This window comes from Pseudophryne corroboree, chromosome 2 (genome assembly GCF_028390025.1).
Source record: "Pseudophryne corroboree isolate aPseCor3 chromosome 2, aPseCor3.hap2, whole genome shotgun sequence".
Classification (NCBI taxonomy): domain Eukaryota; kingdom Metazoa; phylum Chordata; class Amphibia; order Anura; family Myobatrachidae; genus Pseudophryne; species Pseudophryne corroboree.
This window is the reverse complement of record NC_086445.1, coordinates 521,552,110-521,571,460: the sequence shown is the minus strand read 5'-3', so window position 1 is coordinate 521,571,460 and position 19,351 is coordinate 521,552,110. Positions and strand designations below refer to the sequence as shown.

The window sequence follows — 19,351 nt, the reverse complement described above, 5'->3', positions numbered from 1 at the left end:
ATTAGGTGCCCCCCACCCAAAATGTTTCAGGCGCTGTGTGCTGCGCTGGGGAGAGAGGCAGCTGCAGACACTTGAACTTTTTTGTTTTATTACTTCCCAATTAGGTGGGCTGGCCACGCCTCCCTGCATTGGCCACGTCCCCTCCAAGTACCTGGGCACCTGCCTGGGAAAAGAGCCATGTCTCACCCCCCAGTGTTTAGAGAGCCAGTGCTGGGGGCAGACAGGTTCTGAGCCAGCTGTCATAACACTGCTTCTGAATACATAGTGCATGCAGAGTGACCCTCTGTATGCACTATGAATTTAGAAGCAGCTCTTAGCACACTGATCCTGTGTGGGGGTCCCCTGTGTGTGCTGTGGAGGCCCCGAGTTGCACATCCCCACTTAATCCGGCCCTGTTTAAATATAATAGAAAGTGTGATCAAAGGAATGTAGTTTTATACTTTTCAAACACCACAGGAAATGTGGGCTGTATGTTATTTTGAAGCGGGTCTGAACTTTTGCAAGGATAGCAAAGCAATAAAGGTGGTCATTCCGAGTTGTTTGCTTGCTAGCAGTTTTTAGCAGCCGTACAAACGCTATTCCGCCTCCCACTGGGAGTGTATTTTAGCTTAGCAGAAGTGCAAACGAAAGCATCGCAGAGCGGCTACAAAATAATTTTGTGCAGCTTCAGAGTAGCTCCAGACCTACTCAGCGCTTACGATCACTTCACACTATTCAGTTCCTGTTTTGACGTCACAAACCCGCCCTGCGTTCACCCAGCCATGCCTGCGTTTTTCATGGCACGCCTGCGTTTTTTCGAACACTCCCTGAAAACAGTCAGTTGACACCCAGAAACGCCCTCTTCCAGTCAATCACTCTGCGGCCAGCAGTACGACTGAAAAGCTTCACTAGACCTTGTGTGAAACGACATCGTTCGTTGTAATAGTACGACGCGCGTGCGCATTGCGCCGCATGCGCAGAAGTACCATTTTTTATGCCTGATCGCTGCGCAGCGAACGAAAGCAGCTAGCGATCAACTCGGAATGACCCCCTAAGTGTTTTGCACAAGCATACCAGTAAAACAAGGTTATTGGTCTGAGCTCAAATTGTTTAAAATAAGGATTCTCTCATAGATGTACAGTATACAGATATTCAACAATCAACACAATAGCATTATAGGAATTCCCCAACCAATTGGCATCATCTACTTTAATGTAACTAATAAACATTTACTTTACGACCTTTAATTATTGTATTGACAGAAATACTTTTAACAAATGTCTCCATGGAAGCAAAAATATTTTAACAAACATTGAAACCACAGATCCATGAAATACACTAAACACATTAGGAACAACGCAGCGTTGAGAGCAAGTAAGTTTGGCAAACACATTTTGCGTCTAGCATATGCAAGTACAGCAGATACAGATTCGTATCCAACCCAGGTTCCTCATGTATCATTGATTCAAACATGTATACTGTGTATAATGGCTGTATGTATTAGTTACTCTCTATATCACAGAGGAAGTTGGCACTTTCTAAGTAAACAAAAATCCTGATGTCTGTGTAACTTTGCAGTGATTTTTTTAAGAATGATATTTTTACAGAACTGAAACGTAATCCACTTTTACAGGTCTTTTACAATATATCATTTGACAGGATTTAATCTCTGTGTGACAACCCAGCATCCATATTCAAACAAGAAAAGAAGAGCTACACAAAAGGTGCCTTTAGAGACTTGATATTGCATTCATATTGTTAAAATATAGCTCATTTTGTTAATATGCATTAAAATTCATCTGATTGAAAATCTCAGGTGTTGGCAAAATATACAATAAAATAAAAAGTGGGCAATAGAATCAGAAAAAATAAGAATTTACTTACCGATAATTCTATTTCTCGTAGTCCGTAGTGGATGCTGGGACTCCGTAAGGACCATGGGGAATAGCGGCTCCGCAGGAGACAGGGCACAAAAGTAAAGCTTTAGGATCAGGTGGTGTGCACTGGCTCCTCCCCCTATGACCCTCCTCCAAGCCTCAGTTAGGATACTGTGCCCGGACGAGCGTACATAATAAGGAAGGATTTTGAATCCCGGGTAAGACTCATACCAGCCACACCAATCACACCATACAACTTGTGATCTGAACCCAGTTAACAGTATGATAAAACGTAGGAGCCTCTGAAAGATGGCTCACAACAATAAACAACCCGATGTTATTGTAACAATAACTATATACAAGTATTGCAGACAATCCGCACTTGGGATGGGCGCCCAGCATCCACTACGGACTACGAGAAATAGAATTATCGGTAAGTAAATTCTTATTTTCTCTGACGTCCTAAGTGGATGCTGGGACTCCGTAAGGACCATGGGGATTATACCAAAGCTCCCAAACGGGCGGGAGAGTGCGGATGACTCTGCAGCACCGAATGAGAGAACTCCAGGTCCTCCTCAGCCAGGGTATCAAATTTGTAGAATTTAGCAAACGTGTTTGCCCCTGACCAAGTAGCTGCTCGGCAAAGTTGTAAAGCCGAGACCCCTCGGCAGCCGCCCAAGATGAGCCCACTTTCCTTGTGGAATGGGCTTTAACAGATTTTGGCTGTGGCAGGCCTGCCACAGAGTGTGCAAGCTGAATTGTACTACAAATCCAACGAGCAATCGTCTGCTTAGAAGCAGGAGCACCCAGCTTGTTGGGTGCATACAGGATGAACAGCGAGTCAGATTTTCTGACTCCAGCCGTCCTGGAAACATATATTTTCCGGCCTTGACAACGTCTAGCAACTTGGAGTCCTCCAAGTCCCTAGTAGCCGCAGGCACCACAATAGGTTGGCTCAGGTGGACGCTGAAACCACCTTAGGGAGAAACTGAGGACGAGTCCTCAATTCCGCCCTGTCCGAATGGAAAATCAGATAAGGGCTTTTACAGGATAAAGCCGCCAATTCTGACACGCGTCTGGCCCAGGCCAGAGCCAACAGCATGACCACTTTTCCTGTGAGATATTTTAACTCCATAGATTTAAGTGGGTCAAACCAATGTGACTTTTGGGACCCAAAAACTACATTGAGATCCCAAGGTGCCACTGAAGGCACCAAAGGAGACTGTATATGCAGTACCCCTTTTACAAACGTCTGAACTTCAGGGACTGAAGCTAGTTCTTTTTTGGAAGAAAATTGACAGAGCCGAAATTTGAACCTTAATGGACCCCAATTTCAGGCCCATAGACACTCCTGTTTGCAGGAAATGTAGGAATCGTCGAATTTCCTCCGTCGGGCCTTACTGGCCTCGCACCACGCAACATATTTTCGCCAAATGCGGTGATAATGTTTTGCGGTTACATCCTTCCTGGCTTTGATCAGGATAGGGATGACTTCATCCGGAATGCCTTTTTCCTTCAGGATCCGGCGTTCAACCGCCATGCCGTCAAACGCAGCCGCGGTAAGTCTTGGAACAGACAGGGTCCTTGCTGGAGCAGGTCCCTTCTTAGAGGTAGAGGCTACGGATCCTCCGTGAGCATCTCTTGAAGTTCCGGTTACCAAGTCCTTATTGGCCAATCCGGAGCCACGAATATAGTGCTTACTCCTCTCCATCTTATCAATCTCAGTACCTTGGGTATGAGAGGCAGAGGAGGGAACCCATACACTGATTGGTACACCCACGGTGTTACCAGAGCCTTTACAGCTATTGACTGAGGGTCCCTTGACCTGGCGCAATACCTGTCGAGTTTTTCCCAACGGTTTATAATCATGTGGAGGACTTCTGGGTGAAGTTCCCACTCTCCCGGGTGGAGGTCGTGCTGAGGAAACCTGCTTCCCAGTTGTCCACTCCCGGAATGAATACTGCTGACAGTGCTATCACATGGTTTTCCGCCCAGCGAAGAATCCTTGCAGCTTCTGCCATTGCCCTCCTGCTTCTTGTGGCACCCTGTCTGTTTACGTGGGTGACTGCCGTAATGTTGTCCGACTGGATCAACACCGGCTGACCTTGAAGCAGAGGTCTTGCTAAGCTTAGAGCATTGTAAATGGCCCTTAGCTTCAGATATTTATGTGAAGTGATGTCACCAGGCTTGACCATAAGCCCTGGATATTCCTTCCCTGTGTGACTGCTCCCCAGCCTCGCAGGCTGGCATCCGTGGTCACAAGGACCCAGTCCTGAATGCCGAATCTGCGGCCCTCTAGAAGATGAGCACTCTGCAACCACCACAGGAGGGATACCCCTGTCCTTGGTGACAGGGTTATCCGCTGATGCATCTGAAGATGCGACCCGGACCATTTTTCCAGTAGGTCCCACTGGAAAGTCCTTGCGTGGAATCTGCCAAATGGGATTGCTTCGTAGGAAGCCACCATTTTTACACAGAACCCTTGTGCATTGATGCACTGAGACTTGGCTCGGTTTTAGGAGGTTCCTGACTAGCTCGGATAACTCCCTGGCTTTCTCCTCCGGGAGAAACACCTTCTTTCTGGACTGTGTCCAGGATCATCCCTAGGAACAGAAGACAAGTCGTCGGAACCAGCTGCGATTTTGGAATATTGAGAATCCAATCGTGCTGCCGCAACACTACCTGAGATAGTGCTACACTGACCTCCAACTGTTCCCTGGATCTTACCCTTATCAGGGAATCGTCCAAGTAAAGAATAACTAAAATTCCCTTCCTTCGAAGGAATATCATCATTTCGGTCCTTACTTTAGTAAAGACCCGGGGTGCCGTGGACCATCCCTACGGCAGCGTCTGAACTGATAGTGACAGTTCTGTACCATAACCTGAGGTACCCTTGGTGAGAAGGGTAAATTTTTTGACATGAAGGTAAGCATCCTTGATGTCCCGAGACATCATGTAGTCCCCTTCTTCCAGGTTCGCAATCACTGCTCTGAGTGACTCAATCTTGAATTTGAACCTCTGTATTCAAAGATTTTAGATTTAGAATCGGTCTCACCGAGCCGTCTGGCTTTGGTACCACAATAGTGTGGAATAATACCCTGTTTCCTTTTGCAGGAGGGGTACCTTGATTATCACCTGCTGGGAATACAGCTTGTGAATGGCTTCCAAAACTGCCTCCCTGTCAGAGGGAGACGTCGGTAAAACCGACTTTTGGAAACGGCGAGGGGGAGACGTCTCGAATTCCAATTTGTACCCCTGAAATATTACCTGAAGGATCCAGGGGTCTACTTGCGAGTGAGCCCACTGCGCACTGAAATTCATTGAGAACGGGCCCCCACCGTGCCTGAGCTTGTAAAGCCCTAGCATCATACTGAGGGCTTGGCAGAGGCGGGAAAGGGTTTCTGTTCCTGGGAACTGGCTCATCTCTGTAGCCTTTTTCCTCTCCCTCTGTCACGAGCAGAAAAGAGGAACCTTTTGTCCGCTTGCCAACAAAGGACTGCGCCTGATAATACTGCGTCTTATTTTGAGAGGCGACCTGGGGTACAAACGTGGATATCCCAGCTGTTGCCGTGGCCACCAGGTCTGAAAGACCGACCCCAAATGCCTTTTTTAAGGCAATACTTCCAAATGCCGTTTGGAATCCGCCTCACCTGACCACTTTACTGGTAGAATTGGACAACGCACTTATACTTGATGCCAGTCGGCAATATTCCGCTGTGCATCTCGCATATATTTTAAATGCTCTATAGGCAATAATATACTGTCCTTATCTAGGATATCAATATTTCCAGTCAGGGAATCCGACCACGCCAACCCAGCACTGCACATCCAGGCTGAGGCGATTGCTGGTCGCAGTATAACACCAGTATGTGTGTAAATACATTTTAGGATACCCTCCTGCTTTCTATCAGCAGGATCCTTAAGGGCGGCCATCTCAGGAGAGGGTAGAGCCCTTGTTCTTACAAGCGTGTGAGCGCCTTATCCCCGCTAGGGGGTGTTTCCCAACGCACCCTAACCTCTGGCGGGAAAAGGTATACTGCCAATAACTTTTTAGAAATTATCAATTGTTATCGGGGGAAACCCACGCATCATCACACACCTCATTTAATTTCTCAGATTCAGGAAAACTACAGGTAGTTTTTCCTCACCAAACATAATACCCCTTTTTGGTGGTACTCATATTATCAGAAATGTGTAAACATTTTCCCTTGCCTCAATCATGTAACGTGTGGCCCTATTGGAAATCACGGTTGTCTCTTCACCGTCGACACAGGAGTCAGTATCCGTGTCGGCGTCTGTATCTGCCATCTGAGGTAACGGGCGCTTTAGAGCCCCTGACGGCCTATGAGACGTTTGGACAGGCACAAGCTGAGTAGCCGGCTGTCTCATGTCAACCACTGTCTTTATACAGAGCTGACACTGTCACGTAATTTTCAACAGTACATCCACTCAGGTGTCGACCCCCTAGGGGGTGACATCACTATTACAGACAATCTGCTCCATCTCCACATCATTTTTCTCCTCATACATGTCGACACAAACGTACCGATACACAGCACACACACAGGGAATGCTCTGATAGAGGACAGGACCCCACTAGCCCTTTGGGGAGACAGAGGGAGAGTTTGCCAGCACACACCAAAGCGCTATAAACTGTATAGGGACAACCTTATAATAAGTGTCTATCCCTTATAGCTGCTTATATATATTTTTAGCCAAATAAGTGCCCCCCCTCTCTGTTGTACCCTGTTTCTGTAGTGCAGTGCAGGGGAGAGTCTGGGAGCCTTCCTACCAGCGGAGCTGTGTGGGAAAATGGCGCCGTGTGCTGAGGAGATAGGCCCCGCCTCCTTCTCGGCGGGCTCTTCTCCCGCTTTTATCTGGAAAACTGGCAGGGGTTAAATACATCCATATAGCCCAGGGGCTATATGTGATGTATTTTTTGCCATAGGAGGTATTTACATTGCTGCCCAGGGCGCCCCCCCCCCCAGCGCCCTGCACCCTCAGTGACCGCAGTGTGAAGTGTGCTGGGAGCAATGGCGCACAGCTGCAGTGCTGTGCGCTACCTTAATGAAGACAGGAACGTCTTCTGCCGCCGATTTCTGGACCTCTTCACTCTTCAGCATCTGTAAGGGGGCCGGCGGCGCGGCTCCGGGACCCATCCAGGCTGTACCTGTGATCGTCCCTCTGGAGCTAATGTCCAGTAGCCAAGAAGCCCAATCCACTCTGCACGCAGGTGAGTTCGCTTCTTCTCCCCTTAGTCCCTCGATGCAGTGAGCCTGTTGCCAGCAGGTCTCACTGAAAATAAAAAACCTATTTAAACTTTACTTCTAAGCAGCTCAGGAGAGCCACCTAGCCTGCACCCTTCTCGTTCGGGCACAAAAATCTAACTGAGGCTTGGAGGAGGGTCATAGGGGGAGGAGCCAGTGCACACCACCTGATCCTAAAGCTTTACTTTTGTGCCCTGTCTCCTGCGGAGCCGCTATTCCCCATGGTCCTTACGGAGTCCCAGCATCCACTTAGGACGTCAGAGAAATGTGTAATATATTCTTGTTGTCACTGCCAGCCCATCAAAATGACGGACCATCATAACAGTAATGTCAACGCCGGAAGCTGTGCGCACCCAAATGGAGCAACACTTGTATTGCTCCATCAGACGCCATCTAGTGGCCATTGGCGCATAAAACACTTGAATTCCCCCATAGAGGTGAGGCGCAGCATTAGCCGTTTATTATATAGGATGTTTTAATCTACAAATCTAACGTTTTCTAAATCTATCTGGGGTGTTGTTTGTATATGGACATTGATACTGCAAAAGTATACCTAGGTTGCCACTTTATGAGGATTTAAAATAATCTGAAATAATTAGGCTATTAGCATCAGCAATAATTGGTACATATGGCTCTGTATTCAACAACCAGCCTGCAATTAGGTTGTTACAGAGTTGTGCTTGATATCCCTACCGATATATAAAAGTGAAATACGCACAAGAATCCTGCATCTAGCAAAAGGAGCCAAACAGGGGATATCTGATTGGATCCCTTTTTGCAACCCTGAACCTCCTTCCCATAAGAAGGTGCAGGAAAAAATGTGAAGATGGTGAAGGTCCTCTTGTCAAACTTGTTTCATTTAGGTCCCAATACTAGTGTATGGGGCAGCAAGATTAGTATTGAAAGATAAGCAGGAGATAGCCATGATATCCCCTGTGCTACCCTTATTTATTTATTTATTTCAGGGGTTCTCAAACTCGGTCCTCAGGAGACCACACAGTGCATGTTTTCTAGGTCACCCAGCAGGTGCACAGGTGTATTAATTACTCACTGACACATTTTAAAAGGTCCGCAGGTGGAGCTAATTATTTCACTTGTGATTCTGTGAGGAGACCTGCAAAACATGCACCGTGTGGGGTCCTGAGGACCGAGTTTGAGAACCTGTGATTTATTTATTTATTTTAAAGACAATTTTTATTGAAAGGGAGAGAGGTATTACACAAATAGCCTATGCAAAGGTCCAGAAAAGATAGCAAACACAGTTAAGGTGGGTACACACTGGTAGATATATCTGCCGATCAAATGATCGGCAGATATATCTATGGCCGGATCGGGCAGTGTGTTGAGCATACACACTGCCTGATCCGTCGGGGACTGATGTCATGAACAGTGCTGCTAGTACCCCTACTAGCAGCACTGACTAGCCCTCCCCACTTGTTGCACCCACAACCCAACCCACCCTACTTGTGATGGGTACATTTTAAAGGAGGACAGGGATGAGGGAGTTGGGGCACAGGGATGAGAAGGGGAGGGGTGAGACAGGAATGAGAAGGATGAGAGCGAGTGGCGTGGGGATCTGACGATTGTAGGGAGAAGAGACAAAGGGGGTAATTCCAAGTTGATCGCAGCAGGATTTTTGATAGCTATTGGGCAAAACCATGTGCACTGCAGGGGAGGCAGATATAACATGTGCAGAGAGAGTTAGATTTGGGTGGGGTGTGTTCAATCTGCAATCTAATTTGCAGTGTAAAAATAAAGCAGCCAGTATTTACCCTGCACAGAAATAAAATAACCCACCCAAATCTAACTCTTTCTGCACATGTTATATCTGCCTCCCCTGCAGTGCACATGGTTTTGCCCAACTGCTAAAAAATTTCCTGCTGCGATCAACTTGGAATTACCCCCAAAGATCAGAGACATACAGGTGAGGGAGAAAAAGGGAGGGGAGGGAAGATTAAGGAAGATATATGTCAGTGCTTACTGATACAAGGGGAGGCATGAGACTGGAGAGACACAGGGGGTGACATGAGGCAAAACAGACAATGGGGGCATGAGGCTGGAGAGGTGCAGATGGGGCCACAATAACTAGCAACCTAGTGAATGGTGGGTCAGACATACTAGTTTTTGTAATAGTTTTGTAATAAGCAGAGTCTAAATTGACAGAAAATAACGTATAAATAATGAATTAAGACTAGTCATTTAGATCGAGTCTATAAGTATTTTTGAACTATTATTTCATACTAAAGGTTAATAATGCTAAATATTGTATACAGAACATTAAAGGTGAGTAGTCTACTGAATTGAAAGCCTAGCATACTCTCCATCATCCATTTGATAGTTAAACAAAGTGTACCAAATGTTAAAAAATATGTTGCATTGATCATTTATGCTAATGTAACATATAAAGCAGTGATTCTCAAACTGTGTGCAGTGGCTCCCTGGGGTGTCTCAGGACACTTGCATGGGTGCCCTGGGTTGGTGGTCCAGGACCAATTCAAATTTTATACGGTCAATGTACTGTAATAAAAATAACCAGTGCTAGTCTCTCCCCATGATGAAAGGGGTGGTCTTCTGTATGCCGAATGTCGGGATCCCGGCGCACAGTATACCGGTGCTGGAATCCCGACACCCGGCATACCGACAACTATTCTCCCTCGTGGGGGTCCATGACCCCCCTGGAGGGAGAATAAAATAGTGGTGCGCGCATAGCGCGCCACCGTGCCCGCAGCGTGGCGAGCGCAGCGTGGCGAGCGCAGCGAGCCGCCAGGGGCTCCTTTGCGCTCGCCACGCTGTTGGAATGCCGGCGGTCGGGCTCCCGACTCCGGTATGCTGGTCGCCGGGAGCCCGAGCGCCGGCATACCGTACTACACCCGATGAAAGAGATGGACAAACAGAAGCGAATCCTGTCCCTCACCAGATAACTGACATTAAACACAATTTACTTAATTTTTATATTTTTTCTGAATTTCTCAAGAAGAACTTTTTGGCCTAGGAGTGACATGAAAAAAATTCTGATACTTAGGGCGCTGTGACTCAAAAAAGTTTGGGAACTACCAGAGGCGTCGGAACTGGGGGGGCCCTCCCCAAAATATGAGAGGCGCCGCCGATATTCAGGAGGAGCGATGTGCGGTCAGCTGAAAGACCGCACATCACAACCTCCGCTCCGTGCAGGGACTGAGCAGCAGCAGGATATGGCTGTGTTCGGCCCCTCCTGCTCCCAGGATCAATTCAACAGCGCTGCCCGTCCCACCCCTTACCAGGGCCGGCTCACGCCCCCAGAGAAGTGCCGCGATTCGCGGGTGATTAGGGGGCGTGGCCTAACGGAGAGAAGTGCTTGCTGTTCCTGCATTGCGGAGACCTGTGGCTGGGTTGTCACAGGTAAGAGGCTATCCGGCCTGCTCCCACTCCCTCCCCCCCCCCTCTCCAATGGCAAATGTAGGATTTGTAAGGGGGGTCCATATCCTGTATGTACATAACATTAAAATAAATATTATATATATATATATATATATATATATATATATATTATTTTTGTTGTTGTTTTGTTTTGTTTTGTTTACAGGCTCTCCTAATAGGTATAGAAACTGCTCCGGGTGCCCGCACTGCCATACACAATAGTGTTAGCTTCCTAAAACCTTATCTCTGTGCCGCACTCCTGGATAATAAAACATCACTCAGACGCCAGTTTCAGCATTATCAACATTTCATGGTCTACACCATTTCATCAGGATATAGTCCAGGAGTGCGGCACAGAGACAAGGTTTTATATAGAGACCGCTGCCCTCTGTCTCCTCCTCTGCTGCATTGCAGCCGCCCCCAGTCTCCTCTGCACCTCCGCCAACTCCCACAGACTCCTCCTCCGCATCATCGCCAATGCCCACAGCCTCCTTTGCCCCGCGCTGACCACAGCCTCCTCATACACCGCAGACCACAGCCTTCTCCGCACCGCCGCTGCTCAATAGGTAATTTTACCCTGCTGCCTTTCTCACTCCCTATGTCCTTGCTGTCACTCTCCCTGTCCCTCTCCCTGTCCGTATGTCCCTTTCCCTGACCCTCTGTCACTCTCCCTGAATTTCGGCTCATACTGTGTGGTATAATGTGAATTTCAGCTCATACCGTGTGCTATAATGTGAATGTCGGCTCATTCTGTGTGCTATAATGTGAATTTCGGTTCATACTGTGTGCTATAATTGTAAATTCCGGCTCATTCTGTGTGCTATAATGTAAGTTCCGGCTCATTCTATGTGGTATAATGTAAATTTCGGCTCCTACCATTGGCTATAATGTGAGTTTTCGCTCATTCTGTGTGCTATAATGTGAAAGGTGCACCAGTACTAGACAGTATATGGGGTACTACTATTGTGAAGTGTAATGTGTATAAGGGGTATATGGTGTGGTACACTACACTGAAGGGTACGTCCCCTTTTGAGTGACCAGGCCCCTTTTCCAGAGCATAGTTACCGCCTTCACTTTTCCATACCCCCACTGCTCTCCGGAGGTTCCGGGGGCCAGCCTCACCTACACAATGGTGCTTGCTGGTGCAATACTGCAGTCCCAGGCGCCTCCTTCCCCCATCGCAGCATCTCGGTCAATGGGATTCCCGGCCACCATCTACATGGTGCGGCCTCCACCCCACCGTGGTGCTGCCTCCTTTTCGTCCCCATAGTATTGCCTCCTCCTCCCTGGTGGCTCTGCCCCCAGGGCGCCAAATAGAAAATGTATCTTGCCCCCCCAACCTATAAATGTTCTGACGCCCCTGGGAACTATGGATATAAAGTATAAGCTTGCGAGCGGGACTCCCTTACCTCTTTGTCTGTCTGTTATTACCCAGTATTGTCTTATTATTAATTTCTTTCCAATTGTAAAGCACAATGGAATATGCTGGAGCTACATGAATAAATAATAATAATAATGATAATAAATAATAATTAAAAAACTAATGGGCCTGATTCAGAGGTGGATGCAAATCCTGCAGCCACTGCATCTTTGTACATGGCGGTTCTGTGAAAATATGATAATCAGCCATTTGTGTACAAAGATGTACCATTGGTCGCACATTGGTCGTTTGATCAAACATCTGTGAAATCCTATGGTTGCCCAAAATGTCCCTTTGAACTATGCCACCAGGGCCGTGTGGCTGCAGCAAGCCCACAAAATGCTTGTTACATGCCTGCGTAGTCCCCACGTTACCTCCAATAAGCGCACACTGATAGTCAATCTCTCTGCGTCCAAAATCTCACTGCGTCCATCACCGGAAATCAATTGCTACACATGCATAGTGTAACTGAAGCAAAGTACAAAAAATCTATCTGAACCGAACAAACATAGCATATCAGCATAGCGTCCATCTGTGAATCAGGCCCAATGTATTCTGTGATTGCATTTTTCCATGTTATTTATTATACTCACTTTAATGTTTCTGACATGAAAAAGCTTTGTTGAATATTATCGTGGTTGGGCGTTGTAGTGTACACATCTCTTATGCCTGAAAATCCACTCTCAATTCGGCAGTATGTGTTCAAAGCCTGGTGGAGTAATGACATCACAAAATGTAAATACAACTCTAATGTTAAGAAGCCACTAAAGCAAACCATGATTTATGTTTCTGTTGCACTTAACCTAATTTAGGCAATTTTAGAACATTATTCACTCATCTCAGGTCACCTCCTCTGACTGTTGCCTTGCCTCTGTGCTGATAACCTTCTCCTGCTGCTGCTGCTGCTCCCCTCTGCTAGAACTCACTTCCCTGCCCTATCAGACTGTCTACCAGGCTGCATTGCTGTTGTGCTCTGAAAATGCATATCACACTGCAGAGGATGAGTGGGACTCATCCTCCACATATACCTTAAGATTGCAGAGCATGAGTCCAACTTGTCCTCCACAGTGATGGGGGAATGTGAAAAAAAAAATACTTTGACTCCATCTCAATACAGATGAGTGATGGGAACTACTATCTACCTTGAGGACAGATTGTTAAGTGACGTCACACTCATGAGCAAAGACATCACTTTTCTAATTAAAAAAATAACCATTCAAATAAAATAATAAAAAATTGTGACTGAATGGTCTCGTGGCATCCAAACGTTCACCTCCCCAATTCCCTCCTTCCCACTTCTTATTATTTTATTTTCTGTGAATATATTTTCTGTTATAACCACTTAACTTTTTTCACAAAAAAAAAACGCTCAGATACTGTCGTTTTTTTTATGATTCATTTGGGTTAAGAAAATTTATTTTTAACATATCCAATATGATTTTATGTCCAAAAAATAATTATATTTTATTGCAATTTATTCATAAACATTGCTGAAACATCAATGATTGATATATCGAACCATCAGAACCATGATGATCAGAACCATTGCCACATCACAAACTTTCTTTTACCCAGCGACTGTAGAAAGGAGTACAAGGAAGGTAAAGCTTCTACATTTCCCCAGTGTCTGCTAATGTCTGCAGCTGCATGAGGGTGGGGGATTGCCATTAGGATGCTTGATCAGCAGTGATTGGCAGCATGGCATGGCAGGCACTGGTAGGAGGGAAGCAGAAAGCAGGGACAGGGAGGTCCCTCTGAGAGCGGCAGCTGCTGGGAGATCTCGCAGTGCTTGCGAGATCTCGCACATGCCCAGTGGAGCCGGCTAGGGGTGAGTCACAAAGTTGGAGGGCGTAGGTCACCAGACAGGTGATTTAAAGCTCTCCCATAATGGCAAATGGTGCATTAATACATGCTGCAGATAACAGTAGCCGCTTCACCATGATACTGTATTGCAGTGAAGAGGGACCACACGTGTAAGGAACGATAATACATAATAGCATAATGGTACATCTACCTCTGAGTCACTGAGCTCTATTTTTATCTGTCACTCAATTTCATTGTTTGACTTCTTTTCCTTGTACTGTCTGTTTGTGCCTCTTTATTTTGAATAGTTTGTGTTGCACTGTAATTTTGTACAGCGCTATGATCACTTAGTAATGATAATTATTGACATTTTAAATATTATTAGATTTATTAACAATAAAATGCATATGTGTGACCTTGCTGGTCCACACATGTGCAGCGAAACTTAAGCACAAACTTTGGCTTTCGTTCCACTTTTGTAGAAAAGTAATAAAAAGTAAAAAAAAAATCTAAATAAAAATTGTACATTCTATATGTAATTAAAAACAACCCCACACATTGGAGCTCCACACAAGAGACACTCTGTGTTCCTGCCAGCTCCCTAATTCATGCCCAGACTATATAGCAACACTTTCCTCTATCTAGAGCACTCCTTTCTGTTGGGTTCATGTGGCCATGTCAGCATAAATGGCCACCAATGCTTCTGCAACATGCATTAACAAAGTGGTTTCCAAACGCGGTCCTCAAGGCACACCAACAGTCCAGGTATTAGGGATATCCCTGCTTGTGCACAAATGGTACTTGGACTATTAGGGTGTCTTGAGGACCGTGTTTGGGAATCACTGCATTAACCCTGGAGGCACCAGTGGCGCTATCTATATGAAGCCGATTCTTATGAAGCCGTGCCCTATAAGTATCCACTGTAAAGACAATATAGACCCGGGTCACAGCTGTCGGTGTGAAAGAGCCAGTTGCATCTGGGTTGGACCCATGCTCAAAATCCTGGGTCAGGCCCAGGATTTTGATCTGAAAGGGGTGTAAGGGGCTTTATTGATTTGTACCATGCCGCCTGCTGACTTCAAAGTTATTTATCTTAAAAAGAATGGTTAGTGTGCCATGCCATAGGCAGATGTGAGATGGCCCATGACCCACCAGGCCCAAGGTGGTTAACTATACAACCTTGAGGATAACACAACCTCACTCCCAAACTCCTGCCAATATTTACCCTGCCCATCACTTCTCAACAACATGCACTGACTCTCTCGAACTCCAGACAACATTCATACCTGTCCCCCACAAAAATAAATCCCCATAAAACTTACTGCCAGAACATACAATGCCACTCCCAGAATCCCAAGAGTATTTACACTGTCATCCTGAACTTCATGCCAACGCTAACACTGCCCATTTCAGACTCCTACCAACACCTACCTACACTGCAACGGCCTTCCTGTCAACTCTCACACTGCCCCTCCCAGATTTCCACTAACAGTCACACTGCCCCAAGTCACACACACAGGTAGAAGATAATGGGGTCTACTCATGAAAAGTGTGGAGAAGTGAGCCAGTGGAGAAGTTGCCTATGGTAACCAATCAGCATTGAAGTAACATTTATAATTTGCATACTATACAATTGTACGGAGCAGCTGATCGGTTGCCATGGGCAACTTCTCCACTGGCTCACTTCTCCACTCTTTTCACTGCTTCATGAATAGACCCCAAAGTCTTTTAATGGGTACTGAGGGGCTGGATGGAGAGGAGTTAAGAAATTAATGAATACATCTCTGGTTGCAGTTACAGTAATGCATTTCATATAAGTTAGGTAAAACTATTATGTCCCCATACCTGTACAATCTCCCAGCCCCACTCTCTATATTTGGGGTTATGTGTCAACCTCCACAAGTACAAGTAACTCTCAGCCACTTCTGGACGTAATAGGTAATATCTTTCACTTAATCTGGTCGATGTAGCTTCAGCCCCAGTGTCAAACCTGAAAACTTCAGGCCCAAGTTTAGTATCTGTAAATGACATATCATTATATTATTATTCCAATAGCCTTTAAAAGACAAAATCTAAACAAAATCATCTTCTTTTCCACAATGAGTTCCTACAGTAGTACATGTATGCCATTTATTTATTTTGTTTGTTCATTATTTGGTATTATGGAGAGAAGATCATGAAGATGCAGGTTGGAAACTATCTCCCATCATATCTCTTATACTTTTTGTAACTCAGATTTAATTGGGAGTTTTTAGACATTATAAGAGACAATTGGGTGTATGATGCAGATAAAGCCAATGTTTTACCTTGCCTTTATGGATATGTTTATGCTGTTATCAATGAATGAGTGGGACAACATGGCTATTGAGGGAGCTATTACTTGCTGAAGAAGATGGGTGATGATATGCAGCAGTTCTGGTGGTGTCATATGGAATACATGATTCACTGCAATAGACACAATAATATCAACATAATTTTATCTGCAGATTGATATATTAAATAATACTTATAGGGTTTATAGAACATATTGAACATATTTCACTGCATTCCTGTTTCATGATGACTAGAAAAAGAGGATTACAGCGCTATAGATTTAGATAAATAAATCGCAATGTAATACTAATATACATAAATTAATAACACGTTAGAAATTACAAAAACAAGCTAAAAATGATTCCATTGAATAAATAAGAATTTACTTACCGATAATTCTATTTCTCGTAGTCCGTAGTGGATGCTGGGGACTCCGTCAGGACCATGGGGATTAGCGGCTCCGCAGGAGACAGGGCACAAAAGTAAAAGCTTTAGGATCAGGTGGTGTGCACTGGCTCCTCCCCCTATGACCCTCCTCCAAGCCTCAGTTAGGATACTGTGCCCGGACGAGCGTACACAATAAGGAAGGATTTTGAATCCCGGGTAAGACTCATACCAGCCACACCAATCACACTGTACAACCTGTGATCTGAACCCAGTTAACAGCATGATAACAGCGGAGCATCTGAAAAGATGGCTCACAACAATAATAACCCGATTTTTGTAACAATAACTATGTACAAGTATTGCAGACAATCCGCACTTGGGATGGGCGCCCAGCATCCACTACGGACTACGAGAAATAGAATTATCGGTAAGTAAATTCTTATTTTCTCTGACGTCCTAAGTGGATGCTGGGGACTCCGTCAGGACCATGGGGATTATACCAAAGCTCCCAAACGGGCGGGAGAGTGCGGATGACTCTGCAGCACCGAATGAGAGAACTCCAGGTCCTCCTCAGTCAGGGTGTGCCCCTGACCAAGTATCAGCTCGGCAAAGTTGTAAAGCCGAGACCCCTCGGGCAGCCGCCCAAGATGAGCCCCCTTCCTTGTGGAATGGGCATTTATATATTTTGGCTGTGGCAGGCCTGCCACAGAATGTGCAAGCTGAATTGTACTACACATCCAACTAGCAATCGTCTGCTTAGAAGCAAGAGCACCCAGTTTGTTGGGTGCATACAGGATAACGGCAAGTCAGTTTTCCTGACTCCAGCCGTCCTGGAAACTATATTTTCAGGGCCCTGACAACATCTAGCAACTTGGAGTCCTCCAAGTCCCTAGTAGCCGCAGGTACCACAATAAGCTGGTTCGGGTGAAACACTGACACCACCCTAGGGAGAAACTGGGGACGAGTCCGCAGCTCTGCCCTGTCCGAATGGACAATCAGATATGGGCTTTTTTTGAGACAAACGCCGCCAATTCTGACACTCGCCTGGCCGAGGCCAGGGCCAACAGCATGGTCACTTTCCCTGTGAGATATTTCAAATCCACAGATTTGAGCGGTTTAAACCAATGTGATTTTAGGAATCCCAGAACTACGTTGAGATCCCACAGTGCCACTGGAGGCACAAAAGGGGGTTGTATATGCAGTACTCCCTTGACAAACTTCTGGACTTCAGGAACTGAAGCCAATTCTTTCTGGAAGAAAATCGACAGGGCCGAAATTTGAACCTTAATGGACCCCAATTTGAGGCCCATAGACACTCCTGTTTGCAGGAAATGCAGGAAACGACCGAGTTGAAATTTCTTCATGGGGCCTTCCTGGCCTCACACCACGCAACATATTTTCGCCACCTGTGGTGATAATGTTGTGCGGTCACCTCCTTCCTGGCTTTGACCAGGGTAGGAATGACCTCTTCCGGAATGCCTTTTTCCCTTAGGATCCGGCGTTCAACCGCCATGCCGTCAAACGCAGCCGCGGTAAGTCTTGGAACAGACATGGTACTTGCTGAAGCAAGTCCCTTCTTAGCGGCAGAGGCCATGAGTCCTCTGTGAGCATCTCTTGAAGTTCCGGGTACCAAGTCCTTCTTGGCCAATCCGGAGCCACGAGTATAGTTCTTACTCCTCTACGTCTTATAATTCTCAATACCTTGGGTATGAGAAGCAGAGGAGGGAAGACATACACCGACTGGTACACCCACGGTGTTACCAGAACGTCCACAGCTATTGCCTGAGGGTCTTTTGACCTGGCGCAATACTTGTCCAGTTTTTTGTTCAGGCGGGACGCCATCATGTCCACCTTTGGTTTCCAACGGTCCACAATCATGTGGAAGACTTCCCGATGAAGTCCCCACTCTCCCGGGTGGAGGTTGTGCCTGCTGAGGAAGTCTGCTTCCCAGTTGCCCACTCCCGGAATGAACACTGCTGACAGTGCTATCACATGATTTTCCGCCCAGCGAAAAATCCTTGCAGTTTCTGCCATTGCCCTCCTGCTTCTTGTGCCGCCCTGTCTGTTTACGTGGGCGACTGCCGTGATGTTGTCCCACTGGATCAATACCGGCTGACCTTGAAGCAGAGGTCTTGCTAAGCTTAGAGCATTGTAAATTGCCCTTAGCTCCAGTATATTTATGTGGAGAAAAATCTCCAGACTTGATCACACTCCCTGGAAATTTTTTCCCTGTGTGACTGCTCCCCAGCCTCTCAGGCTGGCCTTCGTGGTCACCAGCATCCAATCCTGAATGCCGAATCTGCGGCCCTCTAGAAGATGAGCACTCTGTAACCACCACAGGAGAGACACCCTTGTCCTTGGAGATAGGGTTATCCGCTGATGCATCTGAAAATGCGATCCGGACCATTTGTCCAGCAGATCCCACTGAAAAGTTCTTGCGTGGAATCTGCCGAATGGAATCGCTTCGTAATAAGCCACCATTTTTCCCAGGACTCTTGTGCAATGATGCACTGACACTTTTCCTGGTTTTAGGAGGTTCCTGACTAGCTCGGATAACTCCCTGGCTTTCTCCTCCGGGAGAAACACCTTTTTCTGGACTGTGTCCAGAACCATCCCTAGGAACAGCAGACGTGTCGTCGGAAACGGCTGCGATTTTGGATATTTAGAATCCACCCGTGCTGTCGTAGAACTACTTGAGATAGTGCTACTCCGACTTCCAACTGTTCTCTGGACCTTGCCCTTATCAGGAGATCGTCCAAGTAAGGGATAATTAAGACGCCTTTTCTTTGAAGAAGAATCATCATTTCGGCCATTACTTTGGTAAAGACCCGGGGTGCCGTGGACAATCCAAACGGCAGCGTCTGAAACTGATAGTGACAGTTCCGTACCACGAACCTGAGGTACCCTTG

At 46.3% G+C, this 19,351-nt stretch overlaps 1 protein-coding gene and 1 long non-coding RNA gene across 4 annotated transcripts in view; one reads left to right on the top strand and one right to left on the bottom strand.

The window, feature by feature from the left end:
• Positions 1-19,351, bottom strand: part of MAN1C1 (mannosidase alpha class 1C member 1) — a 145,341-nt gene that overhangs the window by 6,460 nt on the left and 119,530 nt on the right. The window contains exons 11-12 of one of the 3 annotated variants that reach the window (XM_063954173.1): positions 15,588-15,760; positions 12,533-12,648 (exon numbers count right to left, since the gene is read on the bottom strand). In XM_063954173.1, coding sequence (XP_063810243.1) covers positions 12,533-12,648; positions 15,588-15,760 — 289 coding nt within the window. Of the gene's footprint in view, positions 1-12,532; positions 12,649-15,587; positions 15,761-16,048; positions 16,188-19,351 lie in introns of those variants that run through there. The other 2 variants (XM_063954174.1, XM_063954175.1) reach the window with 2 other exon arrangements.
• The window catches only part of LOC135033385 (uncharacterized), an 85,598-nt gene continuing 67,494 nt past the window's right edge, over positions 1,248-19,351 (top strand). Inside the window, exons 1-2 of the long non-coding RNA XR_010228764.1 lie at positions 1,248-1,353; positions 1,613-1,703. This is a non-coding gene — a long non-coding RNA (uncharacterized LOC135033385). The remainder of the gene's footprint in view (positions 1,354-1,612; positions 1,704-19,351) is intronic.